Source organism: Malus sylvestris, chromosome 12, assembly GCF_916048215.2.
Source record: "Malus sylvestris chromosome 12, drMalSylv7.2, whole genome shotgun sequence".
NCBI classification, from domain to species: Eukaryota; Viridiplantae; Streptophyta; class Magnoliopsida; order Rosales; family Rosaceae; genus Malus; species Malus sylvestris.
The window spans coordinates 4,530,799-4,557,500 of NC_062271.1; the positions used below are offsets into that span (position 1 = coordinate 4,530,799).

Sequence of the window (26,702 nt, forward strand, 5' to 3'; positions counted from 1 at the left end):
CAAGTTTCTAGTTTTCCCGCGGACCAGCCACCTTTCAGCTATTTTCAGGCCATGTTCGGCAATCATTGGGCTTCCAAAAAAGCATAATCTTGTTCTAAACTTTCCTATCTTCATTTTGATATATTATGGGTCGAATTTGGTTAAGAAATGATTGAGTTACGAATCTTTGAAAATTGCCAAAACTTCCGACCATGAGCTTCAGGACACTTAACGGAGTTTTTAAAATAATGGATGGTGGACAATCCCAGGGACCAAAATGATGTGTTATGCAAATTTCATTGACCATTTTAGCTAAAAAATCATAAAATAATGAGGTCATCCACCAATTAATAGAATTATGACAATATTTTTATTTTTTTAATTTTATTTGTAAAAGAAAAAACAATATTTTTTATTTAATATATAATTAGTTTCGTGTGGCGAAGAGTAAATAGGAGAAAAGGAGTCCCTGACTCACTCCCTATTATGACCCGACGAATCTCCGAGAAGCTCCGACCCTCTCTCTTCCCCTACAAGCCGACCCTCCGCTTTCTCTGTCCTCCTCCCCACCTCTCTCTCTCCTCCACGCTCCACCTCTGCAAGTCCCTCGCACGCGCCCTTGCCGCCAAAACCCTAGCCCTCTTCTCCCTCCCCTTTTCCGACCACGACCGCGACGCTATGGCCGATTCCTTCGGCGACGACTCCTTCTGGGACCTCGACTTCCGCCCCCATTTCCGCTCCCAGCGCCCCCGCCTCCACGACGACTACGATGACAACGGCGACAACGAAGACGTTTTGGGCAATGCCGTTGATAAGGTCTACCTCGTTCCTTACAGGTGCGTTTTGGAACGACTACTCCCGCTGAAATTCTGTCTTTTGGGGATTTTTCCAATTGGGTTTTGGTGTCGTTTTGGTTCGGTTTCAGGTGGTGGAAGGAGGCTCGGACGGAGGAGGATCGCAATGGAGGGGTCCTTTACACTGCTACGACGGACGACGACGACGCTGGCGCTGAAATTGTATTGGATTTAAAGAAGAACGACGTCGTTGAAGAAGGGTTTTCGGGGCGCGAATACGCCTTGGTCCCTGAATCAACGTGGTGTCGCGCTCTCATACGGTGAGGATAACTTTGCGGTTCTGATTTCTCATTGAAATGCTCTGAATTATGGTATTTTTAAGTTTTATTGATTAGGGCAGGAGTAGGCTAGTTTCGGGGTTCGGAAAACCCTCGAAATGTAATTAGGGCAGGTCTTAATGGAGGCTTTAATTGGGTTTAAAAGGAAGGATAGTGTGTCATTTCTCTCTTGGTGTAAGGTGTTAACTATTACTATGCTGGATAATCTTTTTAGGAACTGCTAAATACACCTTAGTTCAATTGTTACGGTGGCATACACAAATCTTTGATTGCCCGTTTCATAAATGATTGAGCTTGGATGATATTAATAGCACATCTCCGGGAAGATGACGGCAGTTTTCTGGGTTTATATGGCGGAAAGGAAAAAGAGGGTTTATTAGGGCATCACCAATGGAGAGATGCAAATTTGAAGTGTAAAAACCCCGTTTACATCCCATTTACATTTCCTCGAGATGTCAATGTGGTTCTTTGCTCCAATGGGAGATGTAGTAAATTTGGCCCTCTCCTCTTTTTGAACTCTAGGACTTTTGCTTTTATTTCTCTCGAGATGTATAAAAAAATATATAAGTACTTGCATCTACCGGTCAAGATGGGTGTTTTACATTCCCTTAAAATTAACCATTGGTGAGCTTCACTACCTGCTAGGGATGTATATATGTTATACATCTCCATATACACCATTGACTAGAGATGCTCTGAGAATGTGGATAGGGTTTGGTTATAGGCTCTTTCATGGAGTATATAGCTTTGAGGTTAGTATTCAAGGGACTAGGCAAATAAAAAAATCCCCTCCAATCATACTAGTCAAATGGTCAGGCAAACAAGCCTTGTTCACTATCTTGTTCTGTTATTTATCACACTTGAAAGCAGCTGCCGATATGTTTTCTCAGAAGTGTAGTCCTTGTTCACTATCTTTGTACATTTTTTCTATGCGAGGAACAGTTTTATTTCTCATTAAAGAAAAAGTTGGTAAAGTGTAAACGGTGTTGATTTCATTGTTTTGGTACTGGGCTGTCTGGGATTGCGGGAGGAAATAGAAAAATGCTTTTAATATGTTTTCAGGGATTTCTTTCTTTCTTCTCCGCCTCCTCCTAAAGTATTTTAATAGATATTTATTTTTATCTCTACATGGTTTAACAGTGATTTATGCGACCGGTGCTTTCTTATCCACAACCTTCTGGCTGCCATTTGTCTGCCACTATCTTTCTATTATTTTCCAAGCAGTGGATTTCCTATAGTATTGGTGTTGATTTGTCCACTCTTCTTGTAGGCATAATGATTTCAACGCAGCAGCGAAGGATAACGTGAGCTTTTTTGGTGCAGAAAACTTAAACGATATTTATTCTCTACAAATTAGGCTATTTGTTTCCTGGGAAACAAATTCATTGTTTGTAAAGATCACCCAAAAGGTTAGTGACATTAGTTTTGTAGTTGAAGCGTATTTTCTTTTATCCCCTTCCCTCTTGTTATAGTCCTGTAGATGATGAATTTTGAAAACTTTGTTATGGAAGTTAGATGCTTCTTGTTCTTTGGGAAGGAAATTGTTTGAGAATCATGCTCTACATTATAATTAGCATAATCTAAAGTGTGGAAATTGCTTTTTGTTGTTATCGTTTTTCTTTTCTTTGTGATACGTATTTGCAGGTTCAAAACATTGTAGGTTTGGAAAGTTGTTAAATCATGCATGCATTCTTCCTAATTAAATTGACGTAAAAATTGACTAATTCTGTGTTGTGGACCGGAGTTCTGTGAAAATATGGAATGATATGGTTATTGAACAAGATGCTAAGAAGGCGAGTGAAAGAGCGAGATCAAGAAGGGGAGTGTGTGTTTTAGCTAGCCAAGGAGCGTAGTCCCAATCAGCAATGAACTATTTCTCATCAGTTTATCAGATATTGTATTGGGACTGTTCTGCTATGTTTCAAGGAAATTTTTCTGAGTATTTATTTGTTCTTGTGGCATGCGTCATATGAAGGAAGGTTATTTGAGCTAGGAGTCAGGTTAAGAAATGCATAAAGAATGAGAACATAAAAAGTATACTGTTTATGGATTATATTGCTTCTAGTAGTTGACATTAAGTGGAAAATTTACCTTTTACGGTAAAATTTCTTGGGATTCTACTGAAATGTGGGTTGTGTCACTTGCATTTTGTTTAACCTCTTGTATGCTTGTGACATGCATATGATTCTTACTTTTGTACTTTGATACATTCTTGTGCTCGATAGTAGCACACACAAGTGGATAGCACTGTCAGCCTGAGGTCTGTATTGCAAAACGTGATACTATTTTTCTCTAGCTTATAAGTCGTAATTACAAGTTTATAGTGACAATATGTATATCATCCAAAGGTCAAGCCTTGAAACTCATTGTATATTTATGTGTGAGCTTGCTTAATGGTGTTCCTATGCTGACATATAGACTACAATTACATTATAATTTTTTTATTTATTGTTCTTTTACTATTCAGTTTATCAATACTCATTTAAATTCTTTAGGTTTGGATTGATTGACCACTACTTTCAGGATAATGCAATAGTTTCCTACAAGAGGGCCTGTAATGTTTTCAGTTCAGAGTATGTTCCGGTGAGTTACCAAGTGACAACTAGTCATTTAAAATTGGTCTGATAATTAAGTGGTGATATTTACTCATTCAAGAATTGATTGGCCAGTTGCATATTTGGGACTTCTCTGGGCAGACAACCCAATTTTTCATGAATGACAGAGTTAATTTGCCAAGCGATATTCCTGGACAACTGAACAAAGAGGTGAGTGATTAAATGTATGCAACATTTATTGATATATAGATTTTGCTCTCCCTTTTTTGTATTTTTTGGGTGACGATCTGATTGGTCTTTTTTGGTTTGGAAACAAGGGCCAGTTTCTCATTAGCATAACTTATTTTTGGGCACTCGTATTTGCACCAAGACAAACATCAACACGGCCAAGGTTTAAAAAATTCCATTTCTTTCCATTTCTCCCCAAGCTATTTCTATGTTTGAAGTTTAAAAGTTCTTTTAAAAAGCACTGATGTGGCTGCCATTGCCCATTTTTGGTGAGGAGGGGGAAGGGGTGATAATGATGCCATTTGTCTGCATTGATTCTTTGTTAGCGTGGAGTGGATTACATCAAGTCCTGTTTTTTTTTTTTTTTTTTTTTTTTTAAAATAGATTACTAATGCATTCTTCTCAAGTATTCAAATTTTATAGTACAAATATCTAGTAAACTTAATTTTCAATGCTCAGTGTTGCTCTTTATATAATCTTTCATGCAGATTAATTTCTACAGTTTAGTCATCCGGCCTTTCTTTTCATATTGTCTTTTCAGATTCTCCTTGAATTGCGACTCCATGGATTTTCAGACTGTATGAAAGGTTCAGATTGGAGGAGTGATGAAGTGGCTGATAAAGAGTCAAGTTTGGATGGTTCTACTTATGGTGGCTCTATTAAGATGAATGGAAGCACTGACTATGTGAATCCTTATTTAACTTCAACCAACTCCTTGCAAAGTGGTATAATCTATAGAGGAGTTGGTTCCTTAGGCCTTACTGGACTAGAGAATCTTGGGAATACTTGTTTTATGAACAGTGCCATCCAATGCTTGGTGCATACTCCAAAGCTGGTTGATTACTTTCTAGGAGATTACCGGAAGGACATAAATTACGCAAATCCACTAGGATTGAAAGTATGTAATTGGATTATTCCCTTAGTTTTCATTTTAGATGCCTGCCTTTCTCTGCATCTTTCACTTACTTTGATTATTGCCTCTCCCTTTTGCTATACTTATTTTCCAGGGAGAGCTTGCTTTATCATTTGGAGAGTTGTTGAGGAGGTTATGGGCTCCAGGTGCAAGGTCAGTGACTCCAACGATGTTCAAGTCAAAACTTGCTAATTTTGCTCCCCAATTCAGTGGCTATAATCAGCATGATTCCCAGGTTAGTTCTTTTTATGTTTATTCTCCTTTTTTACTTGGTGGGAATGTTTAATCATTTTGTGCTGGAAATAGGTTTATAAATTGTAATTGGTTGAAGTGCCTCTTGTAGGAACTTCTTGCTTTTTTGTTGGATGGTCTCCACGAAGATCTAAATCGTGTAAAATGCAAACCTTACATTGAAGCTAAGGATGTGGAGGGTCGTCCAGATGATGAAGTAGCAGAAGAATATTGGCAAAATCACCTTGCTCGGAATGACTCAATCATTGTCGATGTGTGCCAAGTAAGTATTCTGGTTTAAGTGCATTTGTAATTTGGTGATTTTAGTTTTTCCTATATCTTCTTAAAATAAGTTTGTTGGGATCAACTTCATTCAATTATTTTCACTATATTGCAATATCTGTTTGCTTTCCAACTGTAGGGTCAGTACCGGTCAAAATTGGTATGCCCTGTTTGCAACAAGGTGTCTGTTATGTTTGACCCATTTATGTACCTTTCGCTACCGTTACCTTCAACATCAATGCGGACTATGACTTTGACGGTCCTAAGTACAGATGGGACTGCAATGCCATCTACATGTACAGTGACAGTGCCCCAGGGTGGGAGGTTGATGGATCTTACTAATGCCTTAAGCACTGCATGTTGCTTAAGAGATGATGAAACTCTGATGGTAGCTGAGGTATATTTCTAGAGCTAAATTTTGGGGTACTAAAACTTTGTTGCATGTCATTGGCGTGGGGACTGGGTTTTCCATATGGATGGATGACATTTATACTAGCTATGATCATGGGCCAGTTGTGTTGTTCTGCAGACTCTTGATCCTCTAGCACCATTTATTGGCATTTTGACTATTAGGGGGCCTCTTTATGCCTTTTGCATTCTCTCCAGTAAAGTTATGCCCATGATTGTTTTTGTAACTATTTGTAACCTTGTTAAGAATCATCAGCGAAAGGTTAACTACTTGACCTTTGTTTGTAATTTTGTAGATATATTGTATTTTACCTTTCAACTTGACCTTTGTTTATAACATTGTAGATATACAAGAGTTGTATTTTTCGTCTACTGGAAGATCCATTTGATTCATTAGCCTTGATCAGAGATGGTGACCTGTTGGTTGCTTATCGGTTACCAAAGGATTGTGAGTCATCCCTTTTGGTTACGTTTATTCATCAGCATATGGACGTGTAAGTTTTGTCTCTTAAATATATCACCACTGCTCTATCAAATTGCTTTACTCAAATTACTTTATCAAAAAACTGAAAGTGATACTGCTGATGATTTTTCTGCTGTATTTGTATGTCAAACATGCTTAGTGAACTCAATAAGCAACCTAAAGAGTTTTATGTGATTGTAAAATAACTTTGTGGCTTTTTTATAAAATGTTTGATAGAATAATCTTGTTTACAGGTGTAATGAAGGTACATTGTTTATCTGATACAAATTTGTATATGAAAGGACACTTTATGCTAACTTGCAAGTATGGCGGTTGGATCTTAAAGTTCACTAGAAATTGCATCGAAAACATACTATGTGATATTTCCCCATAAAATATTTTTTGCTGGTGTATGTTATCTTTCATGTGATGCAATTAGTTGACGTATTGGGAAAAAAGAGCAAGTAATTGATGTGGTGATTTGATATCTGTTTTATATTCATTTAAGTTTGAATTCATGGCATAGAAGAATTTGTCTTATGGGGTGTTACTGGTCTTCGTGCTGTACAGCTATAGGCATTTTTTGTCTCTTTCTATAGCTAGTGATATTTTTTAATGAACTCTGTTGTACTAAAGTTGGATATGTCAGTTCCGAATTTGAATCTATGAACACTTGATCTTTTAAAAAGATAAACAATTTACAGTTTTATGTTTCCGCCGCTGAAGAATTGTTATTATTCCGTTAAAAAGCCTAAATACATGTTTTTGTCTGGGATCAGGGGCTATAATAATGGAGAGATGGGATTAGTCCCACCGGCGTTTGGCGTACCCCTCATAGCAAGGTTGCCTGATGTTTGCAATGGATCTGATATTCGTAACAAGTTCCTGAAAGTACTAAACCCATACTTGATGCCTACTGGAGATGCATTAGATATTTTTGATGATGATGATATTGGAAATTATGCTACTGAAGATTCTAACAAGGAGGACGCTACTCCTTCTACGATTATGGATAATGATGCTTACGCGGACAGGGGATCTGGGGATGAAGCACATTTGGATAATGACTTCCAGTTTTACTTTACAGATACAAAGGGAGCTATAAGAGACACCTTGATAGACATGAATGAGCCAATAGTGGTCTCAAAGTTGCCTAAGAGGTTGAGTGTACTTGTTTTATGGTCTGATAAAATGACTAAAAAGTACGATACATGCCTTCTAAGCAATTTGCCGGAAATTTTCAAGCCCCAATTTTCTGTGAGGAGGCCTCAAGAATCTGTTTCTCTGTACAAATGCCTTGAAGCCTTTATGAAGGAAGAACCTCTAGGGCCAGAAGATATGTGGTTAGTATCTGCCTTTTATTTGAAATTACGAGAACAAAAATGTTATGCATCTTGCTGGCTGTTGTTTCTTGGCATAATCTGGCTAGTGAGTCTTATGTGAGAGAATGCAATTTATTTTGTTAATCACTTACGTTATCTACACAGTTCGACTTTTCAGTTTTTTTTTGACAATCTATTAAATAATGCAGTCAAGTCATTTTCCTGTTGCCTATATTAATTATAGCTTTTGCAATGATCTGTTATTTACAGGTACTGCCCTACCTGCAAGAAGCCTCAACAAGCTAGCAAAAAGTTAGATCTTTGGAGATTGCCTGAGATTTTGGTTATTCATCTGAAAAGATTCTCGTACAGCCATTATTTTAAGAACAAGCTAGAAACATTTGTTGATTTTCCAATTCATGATCTGGATTTTTCACGCTACATTGCCCACCAAATTAGCCAGTTATCCAGCCGATACATGTTGTATGCGATTAGTAATCACTATGGTGGCATGGGCGGTGGTCACTATACTGCATTTGCTCAAGTAAGTGTTTTTTCTTTTATTGTTGGAAATTCCTTGTGTTCTTGTCAAAGTATCTCGGTTGAAACATTTAACTTGGCGAAAGTTGGACTGCCCCGTAGAAAGCTCCTTTTTTATTTTGTTCATTATATGCATCTATCTCCAGGGTTTTCTCAGTTTAAGGCTTTCTTAAAGTATATTTATAATTAGGCATGTGTGTGCTAAAAAAATGTGTAAATGAAAATGAACGGAAGTCGTAAGAGTTAATTGTAACTTTTCAGCTTCTGTTAGTCACAGACTCACCTTGGTTAGGAGTTGTTAAGTTTTCGGACCTGATTTATACAGGGCTTCTGCAAGCAAATTTGCGTTTCTTTTGTACACAGACCTTTCGAATGACACGGTTTTAATAAACAATTTTGTTCATGTGCAGCTCGGTAATGGTTCATGGTATGAGTTTGATGATGACAGGGTTTGTCATGTTGGGGAAGAGACGATCAAGACATCAGCTGCATATGTTCTTTTCTACCGAAGAGTGCCAGATGTATAGACACCTAGGCAGTTGTATAGCTAAGTAACAATTGGGAAGCAGGTTGCGGGAGGAGGGGCGACGGGCGTAGATATCGGAGGAGGGATATTTAACAGAAAAATGGAGCATATGATTAATGTTGTACAGCTTTTAATGGCGCCGGTGGAAGAGGCGTATAATAGCATCACCTCTTTGATTTTGGGTTCACCTTGTATATATACTCGACCCAGAAAAGTACTGAAATAGCATCAATTGTTCAAAGAGTTGGATTCTCTGTGGGTGCAACATTTTGTTTGTCATCTCACCTTTTGGTTATTTATTGCACATTTTAGAATTGGTAATTGTCTCCAATTTACTTGCAGGCTTGCATCTACTTCATTTGAATTTGAATTAACATCTTGAACAAGGATGGGAGTTTTTTGCTCGTGGTCATCAAATTAAATAGTTAGGAGCGATTATGTGATCGGATTTGCATTTGTGTTACGACTTGTCATGCGATTGTTACTAATTTACTTTTGTTATTATAACATGCGTATTTATTTATTTATTAATATATATTATTTTAACAAACAATATTATTTACGCAAAGGAGACGGAATGGGCTTAGCCTTACAATGAACTACTAATAATGTGATTCAAGTTCGTCTTTGGCAACACCATTTCAACTAGCAACTATTTGGTCCCTCTCTTGTTGGAGTCCCTACATGTGAATGTATATAATTAGAAGATCGTACTGTCAAATCAAATGGACTTGGAGGGTTAATATTATTATTATATGGTCCATTAAAATGGTGAGTTATAGACCATAATTACGGTGTAGCTAACATAAGTGTAGGTATAGCACGCGCTATCCAGTATCCATCTGTGATTTGTAGTGTTCCAGATTTTCACCAAACGCAGATTCTCCCGCAACGCACCACCCTTGAAGAAACATTCAGCAAAAGCTGCCGAATACAGAGCTTTAATGGCTGCGCCCACTTCTGGTAAACTCATCTTCTCTCTCTCTCTCTCTCTACTCTGCTTACTTTTTCTTACTTCTCTGAAAAAGTTGAATAAAATCTTTTTTTTTTTTTTTTTTTTTTTTTTGTGGTAATTTTGATATGGAAAAAGGTCTAAACTTTGAGATATGGGTAATGGGTTCTTGAACATTTGTGGTTATGAGCATGTTAGCATTACTGGGTTCCTCCTGGATTTACAAAAAAAAAAAAAAAAAAAAAAAAAAAACAAAAGATGTTTCTTGGTTGGCCATAGGAGTTTTTGGATACCTCAACCCCATCACCAATGCATAGCCCTCGTTTGGTGCCGAGGATTAGATTGGATTGGATAACTCACTAGATTGTTTGTATGTTGAATGAAGAATTGGATGGCCGCTTCCAAATTTTGCACAGGATGAAAGGTGGAAGATGAACTAGTCATGAAGGTAACTTATCCCTCCGCGTCCTACTATTGTAGGGATTAAAAGGATAAGTTCCCTTCATGACTAATATCATCTTCGATATTCAACTCGTACAAAATTTTCAAAGTTGGCATACATTTCTTTGTTCAACATTCATTCAAGCTACTTGGTTATCCAATCCAATTCAATCCTAGACAATCGAGGTCGTCATAAAGTGTAAATGAACACGAAAAGTTTCTTCTAACTAGCATAGAAACTTATATTAGGAGTTGAGGGATAGTGTACAAGGAAAGTTGTCGTTTTTCCTAATGACAGTCAATTTGCATCCCCCTCTGCACCCAAGTTCGAATCCATTCCCCGTAGTATAGATTAGATTAATTAGCATACTGTTCGAATAATAACAATGAAATAACGACAGTCAATTTGTATAGATTCTTGTTATCTTTTCAGTAATAATTTTATTAGGCCTTTTGTATGTTCCAGGTGAACTGTGAACATTAACGTTTTTTGTGCGACTTTCCTTTATTGGTTGGTGTTATTGGGCAGCCGTTAATGGCTAATTATGGTTGATTTTCATTAGGAACAATACAGGAAGATGCTGCAGTAAGAGGGGGAGATAAGCTCATATTGAGGGGTTTGAAGTTCCATGGTTTCCATGGGGTGAAGCCTGAGGAAAGGAAGTTGGGTCAGAAGTTTGTGATAGACGTTGATGCTTGGATGGATCTCCGGGAGGCTGGTAAATCTGATCACTTGTCAGATACAGTTAGTTACACCGAAATCTATCGGTTAGTAATAACATAATACGACCTTTTCATTTTGCATTACCTCGAATACTGACATATAACGTCCTAGTTAAGTGCTGCAATTCTAGCATGTGCAGATTACCAGTCAAATGTTCACTTCAGTTTGCAATGGCCTTGAAAAGTTAATCTTCAATATCAGTCTTCCCTGAGATCTGTCTGTTTTTTGTTCTGTTTCTTTTGTCGTATGAGTGCGATATAATTACTAATAATGATTGAAAGATAATTAAAAAATGGAGACTCAAAAGCTAGGCATTTGCGTGCACAAAAGAAAAAAAAAATTTAAACTACATGATTATCGTCTTATATCTAAAGATTTTGTCAAACTAATACCATCACTTGTGATTTATTGAAATTATACACCTCAGCATCGTAAAGGAAGTTGTAGAAGGGCCTCCTCATAATCTTCTGGAGTCTGTGGCTCAACAAATTGCATCTACCACTCTGAAAAATTATCCCCAGATATCTGCTGTCTCTGTGAAAGTTGCAAAGCCGCATGTCGCTGTTCATGGTCCTCTTGACTACTTGGGTGTGGAGATTTTTAGATACAGAAGTATTGATTTGCCAAAGTAATATTTTACCAAGTTACTCATACATAGGCAATCTATGTCCCCTGTGACTTCCTGACACAGGTTTTTAGTGTGTGGTTTTCTCAGTTTGAAAATTTGGCGCGGATCCTTGTTCTATATCGTGAACCAGTGCTATCACTAATTAATGGCATTGCAGTTTTATCTTGTGATTGTGCACGTTTCGACTTACTCTGATTGTTTGATCTTGGTTGCTTTGGTTTTATACTTAATACCTGTGAACTTTTCTTTTATTCGATTTCTTCATCAAGATTGCAGTAACGGGTCAGTCCCCGAATTTATGCAGCAAAATAAGAGATAGGGCTGGTCATGTGGAATGGTTAGATCAGTTAGCCAGATTTGTTGGTAGCTCAGCTGCTATGTCGAGAGTGACACTCTCCATAACCATGTCTAAGGTTTGTCGATAACAAAACTCTCACAAGTGAATGAGTCTTCTTGTAGGGAGGTTCTATGTTTCTGAACCCAGTTCTGTAGTTTTGGGTTTGGATCTGCAGAGCATTGCATGGTGTTTGACTCAGTTTTCGTCCGTCGAGCGCCTAGCTTGGACCACAGTTTAATTCTACTGTCGGGTTTTATTAAACAAGCAACCGCTGTGCAGCTTCTTTCATGAAGATGGTCGAGGGGAGAAATTGTTCCCCTCCGGGAAGAGCAGGGAAGAATTCTTCATCGATAAGCCGGCAGCTTACAGGTACGGATTAGTTTGATAGAATGTAATTAGCCAACTGGTAAGCAGCATCTAAAACGATATATTTTCGTGTGCACGCTAAAATCCTCCAGGATTTGCCGTTCCACATTGGAGTATTTCGATATGCTTACCGTGTGTGGTATCAATGTGAATAAATACAAGCGTTACTACGAGGAAAACAAAATAAAAAAGCACTGTAAGACGAGAATCCTGCATTTCCTTCTAAACTTCAAACTTTTATTCTCTCAACAAAAGCCGACTAAGAAATGACTGCAATGATATTCGACATATTAAGCGTTTAAAATCTATAAAGATCGTATCCAGTGCGCAAGGTTCCCGCTTTACGCAGGGTCTGGAAGAGGTGAATGTCGGCTAGCCTTACCTCCATTTATGAAGAGGCTGCTCCCAAGTCTCGAACCCGAGACCTACCGCTCATGGGCGAAGGCACTTGCTATCGCACCAAGCGCGACCTTAAAATCTATAATGGCGAATAAATTTATAACTGCAAGCAGCCACTACCAGAAACGAAACAAGGTTTGCTCCTGCTGTGGCACTCCGTCTTTCACAATACAACACGAAAATTTGATGCAAATGCAAGGACAGGGCGAGGAGTCTCAAAACTTTCTTTTAGAATGTGAAAGCAAGGGAAGGAACCTTTGCTCATGAAGCCTCACCATTTCGTTCACGATCACGACTTCTGCCTTTGCGGCCCCAAATTGGAGTTGTCTCAATAAGTTGGTGAGGAACAAGCTTTCTTTCGCGCTTAGTCATCTTAATGAAATTCTTAACCTTCAGTTTGGCTATCTCTGCCTCCTCGTCAGGGGTAATCTCCCTCACTACGACCGTAAGGCGGCATTCTGGTCTCACTTTCACTCCACATTTGCCTTTGGCATGGTAGGACAGTCTCTTTTTGAAGAATCCCTTTCCAACAAAAGCCTCGGCTACAAATAAGGAGAAAATGCAGAACAAAGAAGGTTAAAAACTGAAAAACAAAAAAGAAAGATAACAAAAACTAAACTTTGTTTGCAGTATTTACCAACAAGGAGACGGTCTGGGTCTAACCCATGATTATGAGTTGCATTTGCTCGGGCTGAATGAATGACCTGCAAATAGCAGTTTCTTAATCAATGTTGACATTATGAAGTATATTTTTTTTCATGTGAGTATGCAATGAGCATAATGAAGGCATTACAAGTCACATTAATCAAAATAATAAACAGTAAATCGCCTTAAATGCTAATTTTATCTCACCTGACTTCAGCACAGATGTTTTTACATAGCATAGCTAACATATATATATATCTGTTCTAATTAAAATAGCTCAATGAAACGCTGAATGGCTGTATCACCTGGTACACAGTTTTTGAAGCTCGCTTTACTGTCACTTGCAACTGCAACAATGCATCTTCGACACGCATACCACGCACCAGTGCAGCAACCAAGTTGACCTTCTTAGGGCTCTGAGAGTAACAAATGAGTGAGCTAAAATCAATAAAGGTACGTCAATACTAAGGGGGAGAATATGGAATAACATGAAGTATAGAGCAGTAATTTATGCAACCCGAGATCATTCATCCAAGATACAATTCCAATTGTTAGGACAATTAGCATCCAAGATGAATGGAACCGGAATACACGTCCGTTTCAACTGCAAGCCTCCTCTTGTCACAAATAAGCTCTGCAAGACTACTGTTTTCAGTACTGTCTTTCCCTAAATGCATCACACACACCCACATAATCAGCAAAATGACTAGTGTAAAGGAATTGTTCAAACCCCGGCCCTCTCTCCGCCATTAGTTGTCCAATCTAAGGTAAATTTGGTAGAACACACAGATCAAAACCCTAATATTGAATTTGACTATTGGATAGCAAAGGAACATTAGAATTCAGAAAATGTGCTTCATGGCCGGAGATGCTTAAAAATCTGAATCCGAACAAAGCATAGAATCCATTACAAAGTCTTAAAACGACACAATAAGAGTGCAATTCAATACCTGCTTTATTCCCTTTAAGATAGCTTGAACTTTAGCAGGTTTAGTGAGTGATTTCTGCTTGTGCTCCTCATTCGTTGCAGTATTTGATGCCAAAACAGGAGTCAATGGAGATGGAAGAGGTGTTTCCTCTGCTCTCAAGTTCTTTGAACTCGAAATTCCCTGTCAAAACAAAACTCAGCACAAATATTGACAATGAAGAGGAAAACACAACAGTGATAGAGATGAAAACACAAATATATATAGATATATATACATATATATAAATTTGAGAATTACCAACTGCTGAAAATATTGATGAAGGGGCCTTGAAATGGTTGGAGAAGATGGTTTGCAAAGAGTTTGGAAATAAGGCAAGAGACCTGTAACATTAAGATTCTGACTATTCAACAATTTCCAAAACACCAAGTGAGAAAATTGGAGATTTCGAAGAGCTACTGACCCTCTAAACGAGAAGAGGAAGAAGAAGAGAAATTGGCTAGAGGGTTGTAACTACATTCAACCCTTTTTCCAATTTGACGGATAGCTGATTGCAGATGCCTCTGCCAAGCCGCCATGGCTGCAACAGAGAATTGCTTCCTACCTGCAAAAATGGAGGAAAATACAGACATTTGTTAGTGGATATGGGCATTTGGGGGAGAATCGGAGGTTGGGATATATGAAATTTGAGTTCTTTGTGCGCCACCACCGACCTCAGCCTCGTTTCAACCGCGACGGCCACCGCAAAGTCTCAAAGTGTGAAGAGTTTCAAAGCTCAGTTGCCGCTGCAAACCTAAATAACAGACCCATTTCACCGTTTTTTTTTTAGGCTAAAGCCGAAGCTTATAGGAAAAAATAAAATAATTAAATAAAATATGAAAAATTTTATTTGAACCTATGTAACATATTTTTCCACACCCAACTTACTTTTTTCACCTATATTATTTTTTATTAAAGAATTAATCTCTCTTTAAACCCAAATTTATTACCTAAACTACCATCTCAAACCCAATCAAAATGTTAAGTTATCTTTACACTCATGCCTTTTATAAAATAGCATTTGTAATTGATTTTTTTTTTTAAAGAGGTGTCCTTGCCCCACCGCCATTTCCCCACTAACATTTCCATGGCTATTTTTTTTTCTCTTTCTGCTACCAAATCTAGACATTTGACTTTTTTCTTTCTACTGATGTGGATAAGTAACAAATCAAACAATTCATCCCCGTATATTTATCAACAAGCAAGAGAGTTTATAATCTAAGAACATTGGTAAGAAGTTTTTCCTTAGAATTTTCCAATTCCAGAAAGTTTAACAAACCATTCGAGATTGATAAAAAAATTGAAACCCAAACACTCATATTCTAAACTTTAAAAAAATTGAAATCAAACAAACAAAATATTCATAAATTGAGTCATACCTTAGTTAGAGGATTCAAAACTTCAAAATCACCATCCATCAATAAAAAAAAAATTTGTTTTTCTCTACAAGACCTATTAGAGTTTTAGCCAGAATGAACGTAAGATAAACAAGAAGTGATGGTAGGGTTTAATGGGTTTATTGATAAATTTGAGTTTTATTATTAATTTCATTTTGTACTTAATAGTAATTATGCAATAGGGTAAAATAAACAATTAACAATTTAAATTTAAGTTGGGTGTAGAAAGAGATTACATGGGTTCAAATAAAATTTCCCATTAAATATTTTGACCAAATTGTAGCAATAGTACTAATCTATTTCACGGGGTTAAGTTTTCAACTTTTCTAATAGTTTTTCCAGTTCTCGAATGATATCATTTATTGCACTAGTATTCATTTTTTTATACTCCATCAACTTTACCGTTATGTTAAGTTTAACCCATATACTTTGTTAAAAATGCAATTTTTTTTTTAATTTTCGTGAAATATTTTTCATGGGCATTAAGGAAAACTTTATAAGACATTTGAAAGTGGATTTATAATTTATTGAGCAACAAATGTGACATCTCGTCTCAAATTTTAAGTTTTATAAATTTTAAAGTAGTGATTTTACGAAAATGCCCTTAGAGGCAAGGATGTTTGACTTTCGTTGATCGTTTGAAGTCACAATTAATGTTTCCGAATAGATTTTGAAGCTTCGTACGCGTAAGCGAAAGCCGTTTATGAGTTCGGATTATAACGGTATAGTTACAGACGTTTGAAATTGATTATTTAAAGTTAGTTAAATAATTTGAGCTCCCATCTTGTGGGAAGGAAGCCAATCAACTTTTAACAAGGGAATAAAGGACCAATCAATTTAAATGGAAATAAGGACCAATTAGAAAAAAGGAGAAAAGAAATGACCAATCAAGAAGGAGAGAGAAGAACTTCATCTCCTTTCCTGTCAAACCATAAACTCGACGATGACCCGGTTTGATTCCGGCGATCCTCCGCCATTTTTCAGGCGATTCTCACCCATCCATCACCTGCAACCTCTTCCATAACCTCCCATCTACCATCTCCACCCATATTTGAGGGTTTTTATGTCCAAAACCGTGAGGAACTCCACTGGAGCACCGGAGGTGCTCGACAATGATTCCTCCAATCCGACGAGTTCCACCATCTAAAACTACCCTTAATCAACTTCCCTTGGACCCAGGAACAAGACCCAACCAGTGGTAGATACATTGGAACACCGAGTTAGGAGATTCGAAGTTCACCCATTTTAGGGTTTAGGTGGGTTTGAGTGAAATTGGAGCATTTCCCGGCCAAATTGGACTTGGTCACAGGAATAAAACTTACTCTACTTTTTGAAATCTTCATTTCTGTAAAATTTGAGAATTTTTGGAGATAGCTGAATTTTTCGCCGAATCGGGGCGGCCGACTGCCGTGTGCGGCGGCGCGTGAGTCGAGTCACCCCCTGAGTCACCCCCTGACCTTCCTAACCTAAGTTTGACACCCCAATTGCATAGGTGAAGTCCGATTGATGAAATCTCATCGTTTGAACATAGTTTTGTTAAAGACCGCTACTTGAACATTATGTGAATTGACAATTCGACCGTTGGATCGTCACCAAAATTTAATACATTATAGTATGTATATTTGAGGATATTAGAAACTTACGGATTGGGAATCTGACATAGATCTTCCCAAATTGGATTTGTAAATTCGTAAAATAAAACGTTGATCGCCACTTGAATTGGCAATTGGCGGAGATCCAACCGTTGGATCATAATGAAACTTTAGTATGATGTCCTAAAAGTATAATATGGATCTTTAGAAGTTACGAATCAGAATCCGAGATGTAGATCTTTCGGATTGAGTTACGTAGGGTTGTGGACCCTATCGTTGATCTTTGACCAACGGTTGACTTTTGGTCAATTGGTCTCAAACCATTCTAGAACGTCATTGGGATGTGTTTTATGTAAGTTACGTGTTCTATTAATAAGAGTTCTGAGACGTGACTGAATATTTGTTCTAGGTGATGATTGTTCGTGAGTCTCAATATTCGTGTTATGGAGTCGTATTGCGGACCTTATGTGAGTGGGTCTTTTCCTTTTTATTGTATATATATAATTGATAGTTCCACAAACACTTTTAAATTGATTTATGCATTTTATGCCATGTCATATATATATATATATTTATATATTCTAAAATAATATGATATGGTTCAGTTTTAGATTGCATCATGGCATATCCTTATGCATATTACCTACATATAATTGTTGTGAATGCTTTGAAGTGCTAAGGTGAACGCGGGAAGTGCAGGTAAGTTCAAGTGAGTGTATGGTGTTATTTGAAATGATTGAGTTATGACATGATTATATTTGTGTTTTAGGCAACTTCGACACTGTCGTACATGTTGCCTATGAGTCGTACAGGTTGATTTAGGCAACTTCGATTCGTGTGTTATCATAGATTGATGAGCACCTGATTTTATTATGTTGCTACCGATACGTAGTGATTTGGAATATTCCTGGATTTACTGTTGATTTACATTTGATTTCATACTTATACGTAATATGATTTTCTGGAAACTATACAGGTATTACAGTGAGGGGTTATAACGTTTAGAAGGTCTTTATTAAAGCTTTATTTTCAGGCCCACTCTACGAATGCATAGGCGAAAGTCAAACATCCTTGCCTCTAAGGGCATTTTCGTAAAATCACTACTTTAAAATTTATAAAACTTAAAAGTTGGGACGAGATGTCACAACAAATATATATTTAATAGAGTATTTAAGCTGAAAATTGAAGGAAAAAAATAAGTGAAAAGGATTTTTTTATTTTGTCGAAATGAAAAAAATATAGTTGTGAGGCCCAAAACATTGTTAAAATGGGTTCCACCCTCAAGAATATCAACGGTATGTCTTACCTTAATTTCCAAAACTTTACGGTGAGGTGAAGGTGAAAATAAACAGATTGGACGATAATTTATATATGAATTTGCAAAACTGACTAAAACTGTGAGTGTTAACTCACACTTTTTTGTTGTTGTCAAAACTGCAAATATTTTATTTTCGCAAAATATTTTTCATGAGCATTAATGAAAACTTTATAAGGCATTTGGAGTAGTGATTTATTAAGCAACAAATATATATTTAGCAGAATATTTAAGCCAAAAACTAAAAAATACGTGAAAATATAGTTGTGACCCCCAAAATTTGTCAAATGGGATTCTACCCTCAAGAAACTTAACGGAAAGTCTTACTTTAATTTTCAAAACTTCACGGCGAGGTGAATGTGAAAATAAATAGCAATAACAATAAAGTATGACTTGGCGAGGATCAGAAGAGTGGTACATGTCTTTCCCCATTCCAATTTATTTATTATTTTCTGCTTTTTTTTTTCCTTTGAGTTTTTTTCTTCACACATTACTTTATTTAAGTAACCACTATTAAATTCAAATATCTTGAAATTTTAGGTTTTAAATGGTTTATCACAAGTGTTTAAATATGAATTATAATAAATTTTACACAGAAATATATTTTGAAGAACATGAAAGTTTGTTGTTATGCTAAGATAAAAAAAAAAGAAACATTAGCAAAAAAATTAAAAAAGTCGATCGGTATGAAGCTAGCGATTTCAGTAGTTGCTACCTTGCTAGCGACAGATTGTACAATCGGTAACAAAGTACCGATCGTATCTTTTTCTATTTTATTTATTTATTTATTTTTTACTTTTTTCTGTTTTTTTTTATTGAATTTTCTTCTCTTCCTACGTTACTTTATTTAGATTCAAATACCTTTAGATTTATATTCTTGTTTTCCGTGCACTTGCCCGCCTCGTTTTGTATGCCTCTTTTTCGTGCCTTGAGCGGGCCTTAGTTTGCACGGCAAATACAGTCTTGTGTTGCGTGCGTAGAGCCATCCTCGTTTTGCATGTCAGAAGCCTGCCATGTTTCCAGTGAACGGATCCCGCCTCGCTTTCCTTGCGCTTAAGTTTGCATAGTTCTGCGTGCACGGAGTTTGCCTCGTTTTGCGTGCATCAAGCCCGCATAACACACGTTTTTAGGTTAAAAATTCAATTTTTTAATTTTCACTAAATGTTATCTATGAGCATTAAGGAAAACTTCATAACGCATTTGGAATCAGTTTTACGATTTATCGAGCAATAAATGTCTATTTAGTAGAATATTTAAGACAAAAACTTAAAAAATAAATGAAAAATATAGTTGAGAGGCCCAAAACAATGTTAACATGGGGTTCAACCCTCAAGAATATCAAGGAAATGTCTTACCTTAATTTTCAAAACTTCACAGTGAGGCGAAGGAGAAACTAAATAGATTGAACGATGATTTATGTACGAATTTGCAAAACTGACTAAAAATCGTGAGTTGCTAACCCATGTGTTTTTGTTAAAAATGCAAATTTGTTATTTTCGCGAAATATTTTTTGTGAGCATTAAGGAAAGCTTTATAAGGCATTTGGAAGTGGATTTACGATTTATTGAGCAATAAATGTATATTTAGTATCACATCAAAGTCGAAAACTAAATAAGTAAGTGAAACATATAGTAGTGAAACCCAAAACATTGTCAAATGGGCTCAAGAAACTCAACGGAAAGTCTTACCTTATCACTACTACAATATAGGCTATCACTGGCGGACCAAAAAGCGACAAGAAATCCGATTTCTGTCCGAAATTTGGCAAAAATCCAACATAAAACAATGTAATGTTGGATTGGAATAGCAACACCATTGCTAGCGTCACTAAAGGGCTTCAGTGTCGGTTTGTTCGTTTAATCCGCCACTAAGCAGCGTTGGTTAAAAGCGACACTGATGTTGACGTCGGTTTAAAGCGACATATACTTCAACATTACGTCGGTTTAAAGTGACGTCGGATAACAATTAAATAAATAAAATATGTAAACTAGCGATAGTCTTAACCAACACCACCTTTGTTAATAATAATAAAAATATTTCAAAATCTGTCTTTGGATTCGTTTTCAATGAATTGCCAGGGATTGGATCATCTCCGAATTCCTTTTGTCCGAATCCTCCAGATCCTCCCCCAACACCTTTCTTCTTCTTTTTCCTATGTGGTTCTGCTGCTGCTTCTTCCTCTTCAGTTCTTCTTCTTCCTTCTCTGCAATTCTGCTACTTTTTCAAATTTTTTTTTCTAGCCGATTCTACTGCGCCTTTTTCCAGGCCGCTGCTACGATCCTGGGTCGTCGTCTTCTCCAACATCCGCCCCCATCTCAACCAGCCCACCGTCTCGAGGTGGAGGATCCGAGGCCACTGCTGCCATCGCAGCTTCTGTTGCTGTCAGCACATGGGTGATCGTTTTTTGACTATCCGATTTGCTGTAGAACGGACGAGATTGATGCATCCGGGTGATCATCTTTTGACCGTTTCCGTCTTTTCCACGACTCCCTCGGCGCTCCCAATGACAGTCTTCTGCCTTAACTCAGCAGCCCCGCGCAAATTCTGAAACTCGGGATCGATGACCTCCGTCGTGACGGGCAGGAGCACGGTTTGGGCTCAGTTGAATTTGAAACGACGATTGCTGCTGCTGCTGTTGTGGCTGCGAAGAAGGAGCAAAGAATGAGCTGCTTTGGTGAAGGGGCTGTGTTCTCTTCCTTTATATTTAGAATTTTGTGCGGGAGTCTACTGGAGTGGTGTGAAAATTTCAAATTTCAAAATGTTTGAAATTTTGAAAAAGTTTAGTGACCTGCCTTTTAAAAACTTTTTAACTTAAGTATATATGAATTTGGTAGATAACAAAACGACACCGGGTTTTAAAATATTTAAAAATATTATTAGTGTCGACTACAATCGACACTGGGTTTCAAAATATTTAAAAAAACTAAAATCTATGTTGCTCAAAACTGATGCAGGCTTTAAAATATTTAAAAACAATAATTAGTGTCGGCTAGAAGCGACACCCATACGTTATGTCGCTTAAAAGCGACATTGTTTTATTTAAAGTGACACCAATATTTAAAAATTATTAAAAAGTATATCGGTTATAAGCGACATTAAATGTTTACATCGGTTAAAAACGACATAGACAGTTTATGACACTTACAAGCGACAGTAAATCCGATGTTATGTTTAGTAGGTGTCGCAAATGTCTTATCCGCCACTATATAATATTAAACTGACATCACCTACTGACATTATAAGGCCCTTTTGTAGTAGTGTATTTTCAAAACTTCCCGGTGAGGCGAATATGAAAATAAATAGATTAAACGATGATTTAAGTACGATTGGACGAGGATAGGTAACATGGTACCGATCTTTCCCTATTCCAATTTATTTATTTTTTTCTTTTTTTTTTGCCCTTTTTGTCCTTTGAGTATTTTCTTCACACGTTATTTTATTTGAGTAACCACTATTAAATTCAAATATCTTTAAATTTAGGTTTTATATTGTTGATTACAAGTGTTTAAATAGGAATTATAATAATTTTGCACGGAAAAATATATTTTGAAGAACATAAGTATAATAGTTTGTTGTTTTGGTAAGAGAAACAAAAGATTGATTCCTAGTTGTTTTTCTCATTGATTTTACAACAATAATACCTTGTTTGGTCATTGATTGGAGTCTCCTTATAGAAGTTAACTTGTGCAGTAAAATAAATAAGAGTAAATTGTAGCTATGGTCCCTGAACTTTACTCAAATTGGAGCAATGGTCTTTCAACTAAAAATCCATTACCATTGGTCCTTCAACTCATTAAAACGTGTAGCTATGGTCCCTCAACTAAAAATCCATTACCTTTGGTCCCTCAATTTTAATTCAACTGGAGAAATTGTCCCTTAACTTTATCCAAATTGTAGCTATGGTCCTTCAAATATAACTCGTTTTGACAAAAAAATTTACGTAGTTGACAAAAATGACCATAATTACACACTTTGATGAGTTGAGGGACCCTAATTAAATAAATGGTTATTCCAACATAACATATTTTGACAAAATTTTGAAGAAATTAATGAAAAAGACTATAGCTACACATTTTGATAAGTTGAGGGACCAATGGTAATGGATTTTTAGTTGAGGGACCATTGCTCCAATTTGAGTAAAGTTCAGGGACTATTGCTACAATTTACTCAATAAATAAACATATTGGCCCACCCGATAAAAAATTTATGGCTCTACTCACCACAATAAGACAACCTTAGATATGAACTAAATTTGCAATTCATGGAAGTCAAAGACCTCCATCTTATAGTTGAAAGAAATTAATATTCACTAAACCGTAATACTAGTGGTCATAAACGGCACTATATGTACCATCATTCTCAAAGTCTACCTCATAACATGATAGAAAGGAAGTTGAATAAGTCATTATCTTTGAAGTGCTTACCAGTAAAATCCAAAAGATCGGAATGAGAACGATGACAACCTTATTATTTTGACGTGTGTTAATAAGAAATTTTTGTAGGTATCGGAAACTCCGCCACGAAGTGTCACTATTGCACGTTAAAATATGAGTGGGCAGCAAAGTTCTTGTGTCTCACTTCTTAAGTATTTAAAAAATAAATAAATACATATGTTATATGTTAAATAAAATAATAACACTATATAGTTAATCGTGTTCCCTAACTTATAGGACACAAACCTAATCAAATCATTTTTTTTTTCCCAAACAATCAAATTGTGTTGACTAATTTGTCTTTTCACGTCTTAAAATCTGGAGAACGCGTAATAAAAGTAGAAAAGATTTGGATTTAGAAACGGATGAGGAAACCTTGGGAAAGGGGTAACCGCCTAATCAATTAGATGGTTTCACCGACTCTTAGTTTCTGTTCATAATCTCGGTGTGTATATATCCCCCTCTAGAGGGCTCTCCAATCTCTTCCGTTATGTCCTCTTCTACAACCGCAAACCTACCATCGTAAACTCTATAAACTCGCTCCATTTTTGCTAGAGATATGCCAGGCATTATTAATACCGCTCTTCCAAATCAAAAACCTGTTCAAAGAAAACTTGTTATCAAGAAAATAGAGAAACCAAATTCCCTGCTGGTCTCGTTTTCGAAGCGGAGGGGCGGTCTTTTCAGGAAGGCTTGTCAACTCAGCGGTCTGTGTGGCGCTGAGGTGGCCGTCATTGTCTTCTCTCCGTGTGGCAGGTTGTACGTCTTTGGCCATCCATCGGTGGATTCTGTTCTCTCTCGCCTTGAACGCGTAAGCACTGCCTTGCATGGCCACCAATACATCTCTATGCATGCTAGTTCTGAGGCTGAAGATCATGATACAGACAGCAGTAGTATAATCGAGTCCAATTCAAAAGAATCTTGTATGGTGTCCAAAACGAGCATAGATCTTGAAAATCTTGGCTTAGATCTTGAAAAAGACACAGAGGAGACGGAGGAGGACGAGGCGAGCAAATTTTGGTGGGATCAGCCAATCGAGAATGTGAAGAAGTTGGATGAACTGAAGCAGTTCAAGAGTTCATTAGAAAAATTGAAGGCTAAAGTAATTACGCAATTGGATGAGATGGAAATGCGTAAATTGGTTGTGAGGCATTATTTGATGTGAGACCATGCGTTGTGATGCATTACTTATGTTATTTTGTTACAATTGTTATCGAGTTCTACATTTTTTTTTTCAAGAAGGAAAATGAGAGCTTTCATTGACTAGGGTTACCTTTTGTACAAGTCTCGTTATTAAACGTTTGATTCTTTTTAGTGCATATATAGAGTATTTAATCTTTTGTAAACTTACTAGATTAAGGGATTAAGTAAGAAATTGCATGTATATGTAAAACCCTAATCACAATCTTACCTTGGAATCTTACACATAGTAATAATATTATGGCAGTCGAATTCTCGGGCAATTCCAACACCAAAAAAAACTTCGCTTTGTCTTTATACATGTGAATACCGGCCGAGAGTAATTGTAAGACACAAAAAATTGATATACTACTTCATGCACATTATAATCCATATTAGATTCCTCTATTATTGTAGCCAATTCTTAAAAAGTGTGTTAGTTTTGTATGTGCAAATATAATTATCAATCAAATAAAAAACCAATATATGATCTCTTCCGGGTGTGCTTTTCTTTTACTAATTAATTAATGAAGTTTACGCGATGTTCTTTTTTTATGTCTGTTTTGCTTGTTCTAAGAATGTAAATTAACGTTTGTTTGTTTTTTTGTTTTTTTTGAAATACTTGTAGTGTGATGTTATTTTTTTATATCTGTTTTGCTTGTTCGCTGTAAAAATGTAAATTAACGTTTGTTTTTTTTTTAATACTTGTAGTTGACCTATTTTCCATTTACATACATGAAAGTAATATCGGTACCGCATAAATTAACAAGTACTAGGGCCAATAAATAAGAACTTTTTTTATAAGTACCAAATAAAATCTTAACATTGTTAATCAAATGAATAAAGTTACCGAGTTCCCGTAAATGAATAATTGTTAACTTGATAATTTAATATACGGAAGGACAACTAGTGTAATAATTTGTAAAATTACAGATTATTTCTACCAATTTTAAAGGACGATGACCAAAATGTTCTATGCTCTTAAAACCATTGGGTAATAAGTTTCTATCATATTTTCTACATTATGGGTTCCGAGTTTAAACTCTCATGAATATGATAATAGATTCAAGTTAAACGGTATGTTTTTAATTTATTTTTGAGACTACAGATTAGATTGGGCCGGGGATCATCCATTGTGGTGGAAGATCCAAAGGACACTACAACTGCACGAAGAGAATGGAGAATTGTCATTGAAGTGCTTACTAGTAACAACCCTAAATCGAAGCAAGCATTAATGTTTAATTATCCTTCCCATTTTTTACTTGTTTACTAACTTCTACGAAACACAAACCGATCTGTTTCTTTCCATATTATTTGATATTTATTTCCGCTTTTGAAGTGTACGGAGAATGCGAAATAATAGAAGGAATTTACAAGATAAATCCAAATTAGACACTAATCAATTAGAAGTCTTTGTAAGAATTTACAAGAGAATTTCTTTGTTTACCTCCCAATTTTTTGCGACGACATATGCTATTGCCGGCCTTGCAAATTTTGGGTTGCACCAAGGCCTGTGCCGTAGGAACTACGAGATCATCCCAAGAATACATTCTTGATGAAAACGTGGATGGATGTAACTAGTGTAAAACAACTTCAATTTAAAATAAATCTTGTATTGGTGCTTTCATTCACTTGTAGGGAAACTGCTCCGCCAGTCATCTTTAAATATATATTCAAGTCATCTAAGGGAACTGATAATCGCGAATTCAACTTAGAACTATCTACATACTTTTTAGTTTCTCTCAAACATTTAAGGACTTAGGCATCGAAAGACCTTTGGTTGTCTGGTCAATCCGTTTAGATAAACCAATTCATTCTATAAATTGGTGCTTGGATTAAGAGTTCCGTAAATACTCCACCTGTGTTTTACATCTTTTCTACTGCACACAATCTATAAAATTGAGTTCTATAGAATTCGTTCCTACAAGGGCTTTCTTCATGCACACGAAACATACTTAAACTGCACGCCGATCTCTTCCCCTCAATTATTATCAATTTATGGTACGAAGTATCAGTTAATTACGGCTCACAGCCCACCCAAGATGTTGCATAAAACATGTTAATCATGTAACATGTTATTAATCACAGCCTACATCTTATTAAAAATGAATGTTTTGGGATTTATTTTTTTACCCCTGAGTTGGAGACAGTCTTAGGACCAGCTTCATCATTTTTGTCCTTATAATAACTTCAGAAAGTCAAGCTGACTTGCTTGTGTAATGTAGTCTGACTTTAAGCGGGTTTTGTGCCTCGCATATAGTTGAAAACAATTTAAGTTGTTTTCATTTTTTTTTTCCGTCGTTCTCCTTTGTTTATCCTTCCACACTCACTTGACATCTTCCCTTTACTTTCATCTCTCTTTTTCTTCTTGAATTTGCTAAAACAATAACATCAAAATTATCAAATAGTTCCTAAAATTTTAACTTGTTCTTAAAGAAAATATATACGAATGAAACAAGGGATTCAACGTAATAAAAATTCAGAACTAGTCACTGTTGAAGATCAACACCAGCCCAATTGGTGTTTGTGTTGAAGTGTGATCTTGCCTTGGCCCAAGATGGATCCAGCCCATGGACAAAGAAAGATCCATACACATGCTAGAGAATTCTAGCAAAGTTCAAGTTGATGGAAGAGTCTAGAAGAATGGTGAGGTTTCAACCAACATACAAGATTAGTAGTTAGTAGAATTATCTAGATATCTCAAGCATGATGATTACATGCTTCTCCAAGGTTCCATCCATGCCGATAAA

The 26,702-nt window shown here is 36.5% G+C and overlaps 4 protein-coding genes across 5 annotated transcripts in view; 3 read left to right on the forward strand and 1 right to left on the reverse strand.

The window, feature by feature from the left end:
- Positions 1–438: 438 nt before the first annotated feature.
- On the forward strand, positions 439–8,893 carry LOC126594390 (ubiquitin carboxyl-terminal hydrolase 8-like). Its single transcript, XM_050260697.1, has 13 exons — positions 439–815; positions 905–1,093; positions 2,382–2,520; positions 3,635–3,694; positions 3,781–3,876; positions 4,436–4,792; positions 4,902–5,042; positions 5,151–5,321; positions 5,460–5,717; positions 6,074–6,222; positions 6,971–7,534; positions 7,784–8,057; positions 8,464–8,893. Exons 1-13 carry the CDS (start codon positions 466–468, stop codon positions 8,578–8,580), a joined length of 2,865 nt encoding a protein of 954 aa, XP_050116654.1. The 5' UTR covers positions 439–465; the 3' UTR covers positions 8,581–8,893.
- Positions 8,894–9,357: 464 nt separating this feature from the next.
- LOC126594400 (dihydroneopterin aldolase 1-like) lies at positions 9,358–11,489 on the forward strand. Its single transcript, XM_050260710.1, has 3 exons — positions 9,358–9,542; positions 10,536–10,740; positions 11,124–11,489. The coding sequence occupies exons 1-3, from the start codon at positions 9,524–9,526 to the stop codon at positions 11,326–11,328; spliced, it is 429 nt and encodes a 142-aa protein (XP_050116667.1). The 5' UTR covers positions 9,358–9,523; the 3' UTR covers positions 11,329–11,489.
- A 753-nt stretch (positions 11,490–12,242) lies between these two features.
- On the reverse strand, positions 12,243–14,821 carry LOC126594393 (50S ribosomal protein L22, chloroplastic-like). The gene is made up of 7 exons (XM_050260701.1): positions 14,711–14,821; positions 14,461–14,601; positions 14,298–14,380; positions 14,022–14,180; positions 13,377–13,487; positions 13,064–13,130; positions 12,243–12,968 (listed from the first exon to the last, which is right to left on the reverse strand). Exons 2-7 carry the CDS (start codon positions 14,573–14,575, stop codon positions 12,688–12,690), a joined length of 816 nt encoding a protein of 271 aa, XP_050116658.1. The 5' UTR covers positions 14,576–14,601; positions 14,711–14,821; the 3' UTR covers positions 12,243–12,687.
- An 8,453-nt stretch (positions 14,822–23,274) lies between these two features.
- The window catches only part of LOC126594396 (agamous-like MADS-box protein AGL62), a 42,291-nt gene continuing 38,863 nt past the window's right edge, over positions 23,275–26,702 (forward strand). The window contains exon 1 of one of the 2 annotated variants that reach the window (XM_050260705.1): positions 23,275–23,875. In XM_050260705.1, coding sequence (XP_050116662.1) covers positions 23,333–23,875 — 543 coding nt within the window. In that variant the 5' untranslated portion in view covers positions 23,275–23,332. The remainder of the gene's footprint in view (positions 23,876–26,702) is intronic. The other variant, XM_050260704.1, reaches the window with a different exon arrangement.